Raw genomic sequence first — 15,904 nt, 5'->3', positions numbered from 1 at the left:
TGATTTATTCATCAATGTTAGCAATCTGAAATTTTCTAAAGTCTAATTCTTCAAAAAAAAATTAAGTGGTCTCTGCGTTCAACCATCTGCTCTACAGGATTGTAGTGACTCATTTTTAGCATTCAAGCTTACCTGTCATTGATTAACTTTCTTGTTCAATCAATTGAACCTTTTGAAAAGCATTTATTTCTAATAAAGCATATCATTTTTAATAGCACATTTTGCAAGAATTATAATCCAGACTCCCACTGGCTAGCACTCAAAGAACTCATGTGAATTTACATTATTATGCAAATTAAGTTGTTTATTGCAAAAGATAATTAAAAATGTTACTCACGCAGGTTTGATGGTATACGCATGCTTTTCATGGACAAAGATACCAGCCAGGCCTCCTGCTCCTGAATTTAAATACTGGGATGGCAATTAATTAAATTGCATACATTTACCTGAATATATGGCAAAATATAAACAAAACAGCCATTTGACATTTTTTAAAAATTACAACTTTTGATAAATTCAAAATGGGTGATTGTTCGAACTTTTATTATTAAAAAGAATCTCAGGCACTTAGTTTAAAGCAAATAATGGCTATGTTAAAGATAAAGGACTATTATTTACTGGTCAAATTTCATCATAGCTAGTAGAAACCTATATTACTGAAATAGGTAATAACATTTTTAAATGATTATACAAGTAGCACACTTTTACAATATGCAAAATTTGGTACAGTTCCCTTTCAATTAAATACCTTTGAATATGAATACTAACTTCATTCTCTAAGACTTGTCATTACATTTATAGAAATTTCACAAATTATTACCAAAAAAAACTAACAAAGCTATTTGAAAAACATTCTCAGTAGCAGGCTTAGATGTACCAATTCTTTATAGTGGCCTAGTAGTTGAAATAGTAAGTTCTCAATATTGACAGAAATACAAAAAATTATTTTCATGCTATTTTATCAGATGGCATATTAATTAGCTTTAAATCAGAAAATATAATAATGGAAAGATATTAGATGAAGTAACTTTAATCCTTCTAATTGGACAGTGAATCCAGTATTTCAACAGCAATGTGAAGTCAAAGTCTGTAAATATGTTAGCTAATTTGTACCTTGTAAGAACACCAGCAGGCAAAATCAACTCCCCAGTCATGCAAGTGGAGTTCAACATTTCCAACCGCATGTGCCAGATCAAAGCCAACAAAACATCCCTAGGGAAGAACATAGTAACAAATTGTGAATTTGCTTAATGATTGGAAATAGTACAGACATCTTCAAGACCTTTGAAAAACCAGTCAACCATAAATACCAATTCACTGTTTGATACAATGGTTCACAAAGTACAATCCACATTTCCCAAGACTCTTCCATTAGTCCATCAGATCAAAACAACTTTGATAGTACTGAGACCACGGGCATCATCTTTAACAGGTTGGTACTGACACTAGTAGAATAAGAGCAGTGATGGAAACAGTGCTGGCACCTTTGCCGGAACCCAGGCAGTGACTGCAAACATTCAGGGGAGAAGGAATTGTTCCACGTAAGCATCTACTAGCTCAATTTGTGATAATGATCAATTGCCATCCAATGTCAGCTTCTTAACTCTGCTGCTTTCTAATGTTGAATGTGGGAAGTGATCATGAAGTACTTGACCACATGCTGAAGTTTGATGGGAGCCTCAAAAGTCTGCACTTGTGCAACAGTTTGTGCTGCAAGCTGAAATAGCCACTTTTACCTCACAGATAATTGTTTCTGCAAGAGAAAACAATGGCTACACATGTCCAACTTATAGTTGGGTATTTGACAGGCATGCTTTTAAGATGATTGTCATCTCAAGGAAAGCAACCCACTGTATTTTCTCTTAGTGGTAAGATTAGTTATTTCAAGATGAAGTACGATTTTGAAAATTTATATCCATTTCCATAAACTCTGGCCACCTTAGAATATCAGGGTATACTTCTGATGGGTTAATAATCACATGTTTTCTCTAAAATCACTTGTATACACATGGAAGGCATACATAATTCAATGAATATTTCCCAAATAACTAATGATTGATGTTATCTCTCTCATGAATAAATGCTCCATTCACAATGGGAGATCTAAAAAAATCCAGTTACTTAGAATTCACAATCCCTACCACAATAATTATTAGTTGTCAATATAGATACCAAAGAATACATAGAACTGATCAGAATCTGCTGTTGCCTGTTCTACTCCACAGTCACATGAATGCTTTCTGCATATGCTTCATAAAAAAAGAAACGACATGATTGAAGCAGGTAGGAAGAGTCAGCTGTCCTGCAGAGGCACTGTGGTGCATGGGATAAGCTGCTGCTTGGAATGCCCACATACCATATCGAAATGACTGAGTTTTGGTACTCCATGCTTTGGATCAAGCTTTCTGCTAATGAGCCTGGCACGCAGTGGTTGATGAACAAAGTATCTGGATTTTTGGAAGAGGTAGATAGAGTTCCTGGCTCCTGGTTTCAGCTTGGCTTAGCCCTGGCTGTTAGAACTTGGGGAGTGAGTCAGTGAACGGAAAAATCTGTGTGTGTGTTACTCTTTCACTCTGAGTGTATCATTTTGCCTCTCAAATAAAACACTAATCTTTAGGTGGGAGATGTTGGGAGGGGGAAGCAAGCTATTTACAATTAAGTCAAATGTTAATGAGATTTATTTTATTTATTTTTATTGTTTAATTTTTAAAAATTTAGAGTTTTTTTTCAACTTAATGCTACTGATCCTTTTTTGTTTTAAAACAGTTTGCATTTTATAAAGATGTATGTATTTATTGGAGGGAAAAAGCAACAAGGAGAAAGTATGTGCACTGCCTTCTCAGGCCCATTAGCAGGAAAGTGGACTGGAAGTTGACCATCTGGGACTTGAACTGTATTCAGCTGACAAGCTTCAACTTAACCCTCTGTGCCACAACAGTGCCATGAAAATAATTTAATAATATATTTATGTTATTAAGTGAGAAACATATTATTTTAAAATAAAGTTATATACTAAAATTTAAATTATAAACAATATACATGTAGATAAAAATTTTAGGTCCTGACACACTCAATTTGAAGAATGGAAAATGTTTATTTCTTAAATATTTTAGAACTGCTACTACTGTATTTTCTAGGAATCTAAAGGGGTTACTGGATTCTTTTTAACTTTTAATTTCATGTCATGGCCATACTTAATTGAAGCAGTTCAAGCCTGCAGACTGTGGTAAGTTGTAGCTGTAGTTCTATTTCTTTGCCCCTTGTATTCGTGAACTCTGCACATCATTTTTGGTTTCTTTCACTCTGGGCAACGTGATTTTCTGCCACTGGACTCAGCTCTGTGATTTGTTGTAACCAATATGCTCTGAGCACACATGATTTAAAAACCGAGTCTCAAAAAGCATTAAATGACTAGGCTTGCTCCATCTTTCCCACTGCCATATCTATGAGAACTGTTTACAGGGACCAAATCACCAGCTCAGAGGGAAAATGAAAATAACGTGGCTCAGAGTCACTCTCACGGGACACTAACTGATCAGTCGCAGTCCAGGTCCCTTACTTTCCCACAGACGCATGACTAAGCTCAGCTGAGGCAAGCAGGGCTCCTCCTTGCCAACCCTGGCTAGATCAGGGCACACCAGAGTGACCCAAACAGAAATGATCATTGTTTCTAGCCAGTGAGTTTAGAGATGCTTTATCACACACCATTTTTACGATGAGTGTTAAAGACAAAGGCATGGTGTGTGATCTTAGGAGTTAGAACTGCCGCTCCACCCAAACAGTACTAGCTTGAGAAGAATCACAGGAGGCGAAGTTTGTTTCAGCCACTATTTTGTAAGTTTTGATGATAAGGAGCATATATATATATATATATATATATATATATATATATATATATCCACATTCTATGCTAGTATCCAAGTAAACAGGAATACTTTTTGGTATGAAATCAAATGTGAGCCAACTGTTTTACTGATATTCAATTATGTGTTTTTTTTAAACAAGATTCTGTCCAATTATAAAACAGAAAAAAAAATGCTGCTATGGAGAGAATTTTAAAGTTCATGTTGACCCAATAGAAGGTACCATAGACATAAAATAATTCTTGAAATGTGTTTACAGTTCTGTCTTCGTTACTTCTCGACACATGGTTTTGCATGTTTCTTGTCTGCCTTGTAAGAGTCACAATTTTTTTTGCTTATTATTTTTTCAATTTTTATTATTTGGTATGATACAGTTTTATAAGTATAGGGATTCCCCCCTTCCTCCTCTTTTGCTCTCCTTGCTTTTCATCATTTTCTCCCGTATTATTACAGTAGGATAGTGTGTTAATAACAGTTACAAGATTAATATTCTCCTTTTATGTATATCATGGCAAAGTAGTTATAAACAAAGGTAGAAAAATCTAGTACCATATTGTTGAGGTGTATTTATCTGTTTCCCCAGGAGGCTACTTTTACTTGGAAGTAGAGATGCGTACTGCAAGGCAACTTCCCTTTCTGGTACGCTAGTCTCTTATACGGTTCAGGCTTTGAAGTAGAATACAAGCATCTGTTTATGTTACATTCTCATGAGCAGGAACTAGAGATGCAAGCATTTTATCCAAACTGCACTCAATAGTATTGCAATTGTAATTGAATGCTTACCATCAGCATAATTTAACTTTCTGCATACCAGAACATTTAAAAAATTTACTTAAAAATGGTGATGCAAGCCACATTAAGACACTTTCGAACACAAATTTTCAAAAAGAAGGAACTGAGACTTCAGTTAGAATGATGCAACTTTGTAATTTCTTCTGTGATCTTTTATTAGTTCAGCAGGTATGCATATGTAACAATTAAATACCTCAAATTTAGTTGTCTTGTAGCATTAAAGTAACATATCTATTGACTGAAGGCGACTGAAGTAAAAATAGTATTCTAATATACCTTAAGAATAATTGAAACCTGCTATTGGACCTATTTTCCCTAGATCAAATACTTGCTAACCATGACCAATTTTTATAAATAAAGCTACACTGGAAACACACACGAATTCCTTTGTTTAAATATTGTTCAAGGCCACATTTGCACTACAGAAGCAGACTCAGTCATTACAGAAGAGAGCATACGGCCTACAATGCCTGAAATATTTACTACTTGGGCCCATTACTGAAAATGTTACCCTTACCCTGCAACATTAGTTTCCATAAGAAAAATTCAATGTATTGATAAGTTAATTAATTAAAAGCCTTACACATTATAATGTGATTGAAACTGGTATCTCACAGAAGTGCAGGCTCTTACCGGTAGTACATAACGGATTTGCTCTTAGAAAATGCATGCTTTTGTGATTTTTTACTAAAAACTGAACACCACGCATATCAGAATAAGACAAATGCTCTATGTTAAAACACATTTGGAGATAAGACAGGAAAGAAATGCACTTACTATCCTCCAGGTCTTAAAAGTTATTAAAACCTTGATTTTCCAGCTAACATTTGAACACACAAACACACACACCTATTTTAATGTACTGTAACACATCAAAATTCCAATTAGGAAAACAAGAGCTTTTCTGGATTGGGGGGATAGGAGTTGGGACAATGCTTAGTGTTCTGCTTGGGATCCCCACATTCCACACTGCAGTCCCTGGATTGATTCCTTGCTCAATAACCACATCCAGTTTCCTGCTGAAACGCACCCTGGGGGGCAGCACATACTGACTGAAGTAGTTGGGATTCTTCAGACCACTTGGGACTTCTCCCTGACACTCCAGGCATGTGGGGGACTGAACCAGAGAGTGGCAACTTTCTGTCTCTGTCCCCACCCCTACCCCAGGCTTCTAGAGTAGATAAAATAAATGAACAACTAAATACATTTTAAAAGGGATTGTGCCCAGATGGACATCTGATCAAGTCCTAGCTGCTCTGATTCAGCTCCCTTCTAATACACCTGGAAAGACAACAGCACATTGTCCAAACACCTGGGCAACTGCCATGCATGCGGGAGACACAGGTGAAGCTCCCGACATCAGCCCAGCCCAACCCTGGACCATTTAGGGGGTGAGTAAACAGACAGAAGAGTTGACTTTCCCTCCCTCTGTAACTCTTCCTTTCAAGTAAACACATCTGTTTAAAAAATTTACTTTTCTCGTATTTTAACTCTTCTGTTTTCTCATCGATATTTCTAATTAAAGCAATATTTTTATGCAGAAATCTTTACAACACAATGGTTCAAAATAACAAGTCAAGATTCCTTAGAAAACTCAAGGGAACAAAAGACAATGCTTTTACTTTATGATCAATTATTTATAAGGATGACATCGGAAGAAACAACAACATTTCCTCTAATGTATCCTATTATTAAAAATCATGTGGCCAGATCTGTGCACCACATAAAAAATTCCTCACAGCTTCTACAATACATTTGAAAGAAAGTCAAATTTTCCCTCGTGAATGGAAAGAAAAAATAATTTACAGTGGACTGTTTTAAGGCAAGAACTACAACTTGGTTGTCAAAAAGTGATTCCATAAGACTGCCACTAGATGGCAGCATCTTAAAAATAAAGAAAAAAGTAAATTATCTTAAACTTCTCCATAGCAACCTATAAACGATATTGTCATTATTTTACTGCTAAGAGTAAATAACATGATATGTATAGGTGGAGAAAAATACTTCCACACTTGAGTGCCAGCTTCACACAATTTTTAAACAAAAATCATCATTTTAATATAATTCTCCCCTTGATTTGGGAAACAAAGGGAGCAAGGGAGAAACCTACCCATCATTTCAGTCCCTCATTGCTGGCAACAGCCATGGCTAGGCTGGGTCTGGGCTGGTAGCCAGCAACTGAATCCCAGATCTCCCATGTGGGTTGCAAAAGCCAATTACCCGAGCCATTTACCTGCTGCCTCCTCAGCTCTGTATTAACAGGAGGTTAGAAACACTGGCTTTGCTAGAAGTCAAAACCAGCTGCTCCCATGGGAGAACATCTGTCTTTTTAGGCCTGTTGCCCCCAAGCTCACTTTAATTTGAAATCACTCATGAGGCCTCACCCTGATGTTAAATGCAATCGCATCTTACCATAGCAGGATTTACTTATCAACCATATTATTTACTTACGTAACCAAATCTACTGTTTTCAGCTGCAGCATCAGAAAACCAAGATACTGGTTGGCTTACATTTTGATCACAAGACAGCTTCTATGGGAATCATTTGCAAGCTTTTTGCCTCTCATTCTGCAGTTCCATTTGCCTATCATGTAACAATGTCTTAACATCATATTCCACTCTTTCACATTTTGAACTTGAATCTTTGTTGAATAAGTAGTACATAAATAAATAAGTTATAAAGTCCTACAATTGTCAATCATCTCTTACATGATAAATTGCAAAAGATTACTTGATGGTCCATTTTTCAGGTGCAATTCTTTAAAATTAGATTTTGAAAAACAACAATTATCTGAGAAGCAGAGAGACATGGACTAAGTGTTTGAACATAAAGAGCTTCTATACCCTAGTTTACTTACTAAGTGTCCACACAGCCTAGGTTGAGCCTGGGCAAACCCAGCAGAAAGGAACTCAGTGCTAGTCTCCCGTCTCCATGTGGGTTGCAGGGACCCACTTACTTGAACTATCAGTACTGCCTCCCACGGTCTGCACTGGCAGGAGGCTGGGAACAGGAGCTGAAGCAGAGCCACAAACCCATGCACTCAGATGCAGAAGTAGTCTTTTCAACTGGTGTTTTACTCATTAGGCCAGATGCCTGCCACTTTGCTTCCGTCTTACTGTATAAGCTATTTGCTCAGATATACAACTTCTTTTTTAAAAAGATTTATTTATTTGCATTGCAATGTTAGATATACAGACAGGAGAAGAGACAGAAAGATCTTCCATCTGATGATTCACTATCCAAGAGGTCGCAATGGCCAGAGCTGTGCCAAACCAAAGCTAGGAGCCCAGAGCCTCTTCCAAGTCTCCAACATTGGTGGAGAATCCCAAGGCTTTGGGCCATCCTCGACTGCCTTCCCAGGCCACAAGCAGGGAGCTGGATGGGAAGCAGGGCTGCCAGGATTAGAACCAGTGTCCATATGGGATCTCAGCACATGCAAGGTGAGGACTTCAGTGACTATGCAATCATGCTGGATTTCAGATACACAACTTTTAAAAGCTATATATTTAGGCAAAATGTAGCTAATTAAAATCCCACTCAGTTTAGCAAGGAATATTGGGGTGTTCTGATCTTGCCTTATTCACTTACATTTTTTCTACTGAATGAAGTAAGATGGCATTCAGGGCTTTCCTTGGAATTTCAAGGGGGAAGTTTGATAATATATCTAGATAATAAATATTATTATTTATTTGTTAAAACAAAGCAGCATGGTGCAACTGAAGTTTTTTCCCTTCTGTATCAAACTGTATTTTTGCTATCATAATCCCTAATAGTATATTTTTGTGCCCAATAAAAGAGAAAGCTTCCAAATTATGAAAACTTCAGTAAGTAGATTTTGAGTGAGAAGATATAATGATACAGGGTAAAATATTCATGGCTCTGCACAAGGGTGATACTCAGCTAGTATGTATCGATATGCTCACACGGGTTGTTAAACTAGTAAAGAATTTAAAATTGATCGGTCATTCCTAGTTGGCTGAGTAACTGCCACAGTTGTATCCCCAGGCATACTGGGAGTTTCCCGCCAGGGGTGACTGTGGACATTCATAAACATCAGTGTTCAAACGTTCAGTGTGTGATACGAACCCAGATTCCAGGAAAACAATACCCTTACACTCACATGGTGACTGATGAATTCTAAGTGCCTCCATGTTTCCTGAAGGCAATGGTGAGTAGTAGCTGGTATTCCCAATGACTGGGCCCTCCTGACTATCCGAACTGCAGCCATACCATGTCAATTAGGTCTTGTTTTGAATATCACCCTTTGTTTTATATAACATTAGAGACAATCCTAAAAACAGTACTGGAAGCTTGGACACTAATATTTTTACAAGAAAATCTGTGTGGGTATGGTGTATGAGCATACTACAGAGGAAGCCTGAAACTGAATCCTGCCTCCACTTTTGATCCACCTGCCTGGTATTGTTCACCCTAAGATGGAGCAGGTGAGCACTCTAGTAGTTGGGTTGCTCAGCCCAAGTGAGAGACCAACTTGGAATTCCTGCACTCCGTCTTAGGCGTGGTTAGGGCCCTGCTGTCGCAGCTGTATGGGTGATGAACCAGTAGATGGAAGATATTCTCTCCTCCTTCATTCCTCTTCTACCCTATCTTGGTCACACTGCATCTCAATTACATAACTTAAAAAATACCAAGATTAAATTAACTTTGGTGTTTAAAATCCCACCCTGCTGCCCTCCTATTACCCTCCATTCAAGAACTAACCACTATTTGGTGTATCACAATTTCCTTGCAAAATTAGTTTGAAAACAGCAGCTACAGATACTTTTATGTAGTATGTTAAGTCTTATTTATATCAGCAGTTCAATGAGAAAAGCAGCTCTTCAGGATTAAAGTACAAAGCTATGCAGAATGAAAACAAACAAAACGGGTCAAGATATTCTTTTCAAGTAGAGCCCCAAGGAAACTTGTGAAAATCAAGCAGCATGACAACCAGAATTAAAGCTTAAATTTTCTCTGGGGCAGAACTCAAATGCTGTTCAACATTATTTTAATCCCAAGGTTTTATGAATCATGAGAGTTCCAAAAAAAAGCCTAGCATCTATAGGGCAGAAAAAAAAACCCACAAATCCATCTAGGTAGTAAAATGCTCCTGCTACGCGTCAGCAGCAAATACTGATAGGAAGTAGGGAAACTAGTCCAACTGTTAGTCCCCAGTTTTGGAACAGCTGTTCTAATACCAGGTCAAACCATTTCAAATATATTTCTTATCAAATATTAATTTTACACATATGTATAGAGCAAAAGATGACTTAATCTACACAATAAGTTGAATAGAACAAATCTCTTGTATTTCTTCAACAATTTTTGATTGAAGGCTTTTGCACTGATATGTAGATGTAGAGAGGGCAACAGAAATGATGAAGTCAATGTTTGCCTTTCTGAGCTGCTAGGGAGGTGGATATCATACAATTACTGGGGAATTTCTAGAGTCTAGCTGTAAAAGTCAGAAGTCCAATAAAGGAATAGTTTTAATTTTAAAAAGTTTGCTACTGGAAAGATTATATACACAAATTAAGGGACTCACGGGACTAAATGAATAACTCCAGCTTGGCAATAAAAGAAATTAGAACAGACATTTTTATCTGGTGATTTGAAAACCCATTTTTGTTTTAAATGGTAAGCTAAAAAGTCAAGATGAAATTTATCCTAAAATGTTGCACATTTGTCAGCCTGTGCAAATGAGAGTAACAGAGAGCTAGCATGTTTTTTACTTAGTGACCAATATTTTTTGATATCACATCATGCCTGGATATTTTTTCAAAGTGTGGCATGTTACAATTAGTTATCCTATAGGAAAATGTGAAGGATTTGTCCTATTAAAAGTAAAGCAACAGAGGAGTTGGGAAAGACAGTGGGAAAAGCAATCCACGGATTTTGTCCTTGGACAGTCCTGGGTTCCTTGGTTGGGTGGTAGGCTTTCCCATGGGTGTTGACAATGCATAAGCTATCACGAGTTATGGAAGCCTTCCTGAGTTTCACTTATTTTACAGAGTATGGAACCTTTGCATTCTATCAAATCAGCATGTAACCCAAGTTATTCTTTGTTTAGATTCCAGAAGTCTTTCGCTGACATGATTTACACAGTGAAGCAGTTAGTCTGTGGGGAAAACCGATCAAGCAGAGCAGAGCACTGCAGTTATGTCTCCTAATTATGTGAATAGACATCAAAGGGAAATGATGGCTTCTGTGACTTAATGGGAATGTTCCCCTTGAGCCAATTCACATCGCAGGATTTGGGCCCAACCTTAAGGCTGAAGGCATGGGAGCAAATAAAATGTACTTTTATTAGTGGTAGGCTTGTTTTCTTTCATTTTTTTTTCCAAGACATGACTATAGGCCTGTCCTTTCCTTTGTCAAGCATTAACAGGATCTAAAACAGGGGTGGGGACAATCCAGCCCACAGGTTGTGTAAGGCCTTATGAATCAGTGGTCTAGCCCTGTCAAGGTAACCATTGGTAGGTCGAAATTCAACGTATGAAGCAGGGGGATTTTTAACTTGATTATTTTTATGGCTTGTGAATGATGTTATCCATATTCCAGTGACCCAGTGTATTTTTATGTCTCTATGACCCACCTACTCCTAGCAAATATAGAAAGGATTTTACTTATATTGCCATTCTCTCCCTCTCCCTTCCTGCCCCACATTTGCATTCTTTGACAAAGTGTGAGATCAGCATTCATCTGGAAGAGTGGATTTTTTTTCGTCTACATTTTTATTTATCTGAATGGCAGAAAACATTGATAAACTGATCTACCCACTGATTCACTTTTGAAATGCCAACAAAAGCCTGAGCTGGGCCAGGAGCCCCAAATTTAGTCCATATCTTCTTTGTGGATGCAGAGACTCAGTTACTGGAAGAAGCTGTGGAAAGCAGGTGATGAAGTCCCAAACAACAAGTTAATTGTTGTAAAACTCCCATCCAAAATGAAATTTGTCAGGACTACTGTTCACCTCAGCTGCCTTTAGTAGTTCCAGGTAAGAGAATCAAGATGGTGGAATAGGGTAGGGACACATTTGGAGAACAGATGGAGAAACATGAGCCATGTTAAGCAGAGAGGTCACATTCCAGGAAATAGGAGAGGACAGAAAACTGCAGATGGGCACTTGGAAACTGACAGACACAGGAAAACAAGACAACGGTGTGGTGTTGCATTGACTGACACCTTGGTGGCATTCAGCAAGCAGTGATCTGAACTGCACTGGGAGCTGGAACTCCACCAGCAACAAGGTAAGAAGGGGCATTCACCAGGAGCTCAAGAGGTGAACCCGAAGAACTGCCTGACCTGCTGGTCTGTTTGATTTGACCAGGGCAGAGACAAAGCAACAGGTCACAGATGGGTGGTGTGGGAACAGGGTAGATTTCACTGCCAAGTCCGTCTTCTAAAACTGAATTGTGTCATTTTGTATGAGGAGGCAAAGGCTATGGGACAGCACTGCACATGCACTGGGCTGGGAGTGAACTCATTTCTGACTCAGTGCACTGCAACAACGTGGCATTCTATAGGTTCTACTCAAGACAGGTCCAAGTAGCCCTCAGACCTGATGGCCAGCAGATCAAGAACTCTAGTAGTAGCGCATCAGGCACAAATTTGTACAGTGTGGAAAGACTTTAAGACTGCAGGGACAAGAGCGAGCAGCATATCTGCTGAGCTGGGAGCACAAACTCACTAAGCTCAGTGCATTGCACTGGTCCCACAGAGAAAATAATATTGACTTTGGCATTTACTGGTCAAAATAGCTCCATGTCGACCTCAAACATAATAGCCAACAGGTTCTGGCAAGATCATCACCGTCAACAACCTAGCTATATAGGAAACCTGGTGTCTCCTTAATCCTGGGACATGCTTAAACTGAAAGTGGGAGATAGGTTGTAAAAAAAAAAAAAATGGTGCAGCCTCAGCACAATATCACAGGAGGTTGAAATTGGTGAGCCAGGAGCTGCGGCTACGGAACCATGGTGGAAATCTAACATAAAAACCCAGACCTGGAACTCGCTGGAGGTAGTGGCACAAGCAAGTAACTGCAAACAAAGAGCTGTGTACCAATTGCAATAAGATCGAACTGTAGAACTGTGGGTGATATAGCTTAGAAACATGCTCCAAGGAGAAGAATCTGATAACCAGAAATACAATGACGAAGAGCAAAAGAAGAGACAAAGACACAATAAATATTACTGAAGACTCCCCTGCAAAGGAGCAAAACCCTTTGCCAAGCTCAGAATTCACTGAGGAAGACATTGAGAAAATGGGGGATACAGAATTTAAAACACTTGTTATAAATCTTCTTATCAACAATGAGAAGCATTGTTGGCATTCAAGGAATTCAAGGAATTCAAGGAATATGTCACATTGGAAATGAACCAAATGCAAGCTGACATATCAGAAACCAAGAATACAGTGGAGCAAATTAAAAGTACAGTGGGCAGTCTCCAAAATAGAATGAAGGAAGCAGAAGAAAGAATATCAAATTTGTAGCATGGTATGGTGACCTAGCAGCTGAAGTCCTCACTTTAAATGAGCCAGGATCCTTAAATGTGCACATGAAAAAATCAATTGCCATATAAAGGAATGCCAGGAAACCTACAGGCCAGAAAAGAATGGAGTGGCATTCCAGATTCTAAATGCAAAAAATCGTCAGCCCAGAATAACTCACCCAGCAAAGTTTTCCTTTGTCTTTGAAAACGAAACAAAATTCGTCCAAGGTAAAGAAAATTTAAAAGAATTTGCCTCTTCCAAACCTGCCCTACAAATAACACTTAAAGATATTCTCTTGACAAAGAAGAGAAATAATACCAAACAAAACCAAATGCAAATGTGAATAACACCCCAGTAAAATAACAGAAGACTAAATAAACAACCTTTGCTAAAATGACAGGATAAAATTACCACCCATTCATATTAACCCTGAATGTAAATGACTTAAACTCATCAATCAAATGTTGTAGATTAGCAGATTGGATTAAAAAACAAAGCCCATCTATTTATTGCCTATTTCTCACCAATAAAGACATATCTCACCAATAAAGATAAGCAGAAACCATATCTCATGGATTTTGAATTTTTTTTGTTAATTTCACCTCATAATAAACACTTTCTCATTAAATTCCTCACTGACTCAGAGATCATACAGTAGCATTATTTTCTTCAAGAAGGTTCATAATTTCCTTTTTCATTTCTTCAGTGACACATTATTCAGTAGCATGTTATTTAATTTCATGGCATTTTCAATTTCTTCTCTTACGTTGATTTTGTTTTGTGGTTTTTCATTTAAGGGAATGTACATAACTGTGTAATGGAGACTATCATATGTAGATGTGAGGATACGATTCAGTATGCATCTCTACTTCCAGATCAGAGATGGATTCCCAATGAAACTGCTAACTTATTTTGACAATAGGATGCTGGACTTTCTGCCATTGTCCATGCTCGCCATGATGGACATATGACTGTTTATAAAGAACTGTTCTATAGTAATAATACAGAGGAACTCAAATGAGGAGTGGGGAAGAACTTGGGAAGGGGTAAGGAAAATCCCAGGCCCTATGGAAATGTATCCTAAAATAATAATCATAATAAAATTAAAATGAATAATTTTTAGAAAGCAAAATAAAAAGAATTGAATATTTTAAAATATTCGGCATGTTTTCAGTGTGGTTTCAGCATGTGATGTGAAAAATGTATCAGTGAATATTTTATAATGTTGCATTGCACGAATTAAATCCATTGGGCTAACCTGTACTTTAAATGGATCTTTCTGGGCCCACGGGCTAAAGTCCTTGCCTTGCATGTACCAGGATCCCATATGGGTGCAGGTTCTTATCTTGGCTGCTCCACTTCCCTTCCAGCTCCCCACTTGTGGTGTGGGAAAGTAGGCGAAGACAGCCTAAAGCCATGGGATCCTGCACCCACGTGGGAGATCTGGAAGAAGCTCCTGGCTTTGAATCAGCTCAGCTCCAGCCGTTGCAGTCACTTTGGGGAGTGAACCCGTGGACAGAAATTCTTTCAGTCTGTCTCTCCTTTGGTCTGTAAATCTGACTTTCCAATAAAAATTAAGAAAAAAGAATCTTAAGAAAAATTAACAATAAATGGAAAGAAGAAGAAAAGAGTTCCAGGGAACTTTCTATATGGTCCTGTCTAGCATCAGGTAGCTTGATTCTTAAACATAAGTAGTCTTGTAAACTCTTTAAATTAGATGTAGAACTCCTGTACACATTACAAAAGCACCTAGGAAATGCTAGCAGTAATGACTTGTATTCATATAGCTAGTAAATATTACCAGTGGAGCAACTATCTAAAAAACCTACTTCCAAATCAAAGATGAATTCTCAATGCAAATGTTAAATATGGCTTGAGAACAGAATGTTGGACTTTCTGCCACTGTCTATACCTATGATGTCATGACACATTTAAATAGAAGAATGATGGACTTGTGACTACTGTTGAAGGACTATACCAGTGTAATAAGATAGGGAAAATCAGTTAGTGGCAAAGAATGGGGAATGTATTAGAGGAAGTCCCTGAGCCAGTGGAATTATGTCATGAAAAATAATTTTTTAAAAAGTGAAATATCAAAATACAAAAATGCAAGGGAAAAAAATCTACTAGAAGCATAATTCTAAGGGCTAACATCTCAAAGCCTCTCCAATTGACAGTAATTGTCAGGAGTGGTTTGAAGCTTTAAGAAGAATCTTACTAGAAAAGATTTTTGGTTCTTTTACATGAAAATTGAAGTAAAAATTCTGTATTTTCAATATTAAAAAAAAACAATGGAGACAATCAACTACGGTAGAGTTGTTTAAAAATTCCTGAGAAATGATCAAGGAAAGATGTTAATGTATTTTCTTCAATTTAGGTCTACACAGTCCTCCTTACCGTACATTCACATATACATAGAAGGAGATAACTCATCGGAAATTGAGAATTGCTATGAGCCATATCTAGAGTCCAATTTTAGGTTTTACTGGGGGGTTAAGTCACCTTGGTTAAAGGATGATTTATCTCAGACTTGGTTCCTTGACTGTGCTGTGATGAAAGCTGTTAGTAGATTTGCTGAGAAACTGCAAGTATTGCAAGTCAAGTGCTGCAGCAGAGCAGTCTTTCAACAGTAACTGCTACTATTTACATTCGTATAAAATTATATCACCAAAACAGAAGGCACTTTTTTGGATCTAGTTTCTTAAAGCAAACATTGATGAAATTGCCAAATTCAAAAATGAGAAATGGGAAG

General features: G+C 37.6%; 1 protein-coding gene across 1 annotated transcript in view; it reads right to left on the bottom strand.

The window, feature by feature from the left end:
- The window catches only part of KYNU (kynureninase), a 151,994-nt gene that overhangs the window by 46,680 nt on the left and 89,410 nt on the right, over window positions 1-15,904 (bottom strand). Inside the window, exons 9-10 of the mRNA XM_058664453.1 lie at window positions 1,114-1,212; window positions 338-411 (exon numbers count right to left, since the gene is read on the bottom strand). Coding sequence (XP_058520436.1) covers window positions 338-411; window positions 1,114-1,212 — 173 coding nt within the window. The remainder of the gene's footprint in view (window positions 1-337; window positions 412-1,113; window positions 1,213-15,904) is intronic.

Source organism: Ochotona princeps, chromosome 5 (assembly GCF_030435755.1).
Source record: "Ochotona princeps isolate mOchPri1 chromosome 5, mOchPri1.hap1, whole genome shotgun sequence".
In the NCBI taxonomy this organism is placed as follows: Eukaryota; Metazoa; Chordata; class Mammalia; order Lagomorpha; family Ochotonidae; genus Ochotona; species Ochotona princeps.
This window is presented reverse-complemented; position numbering and strand designations above follow the sequence as displayed.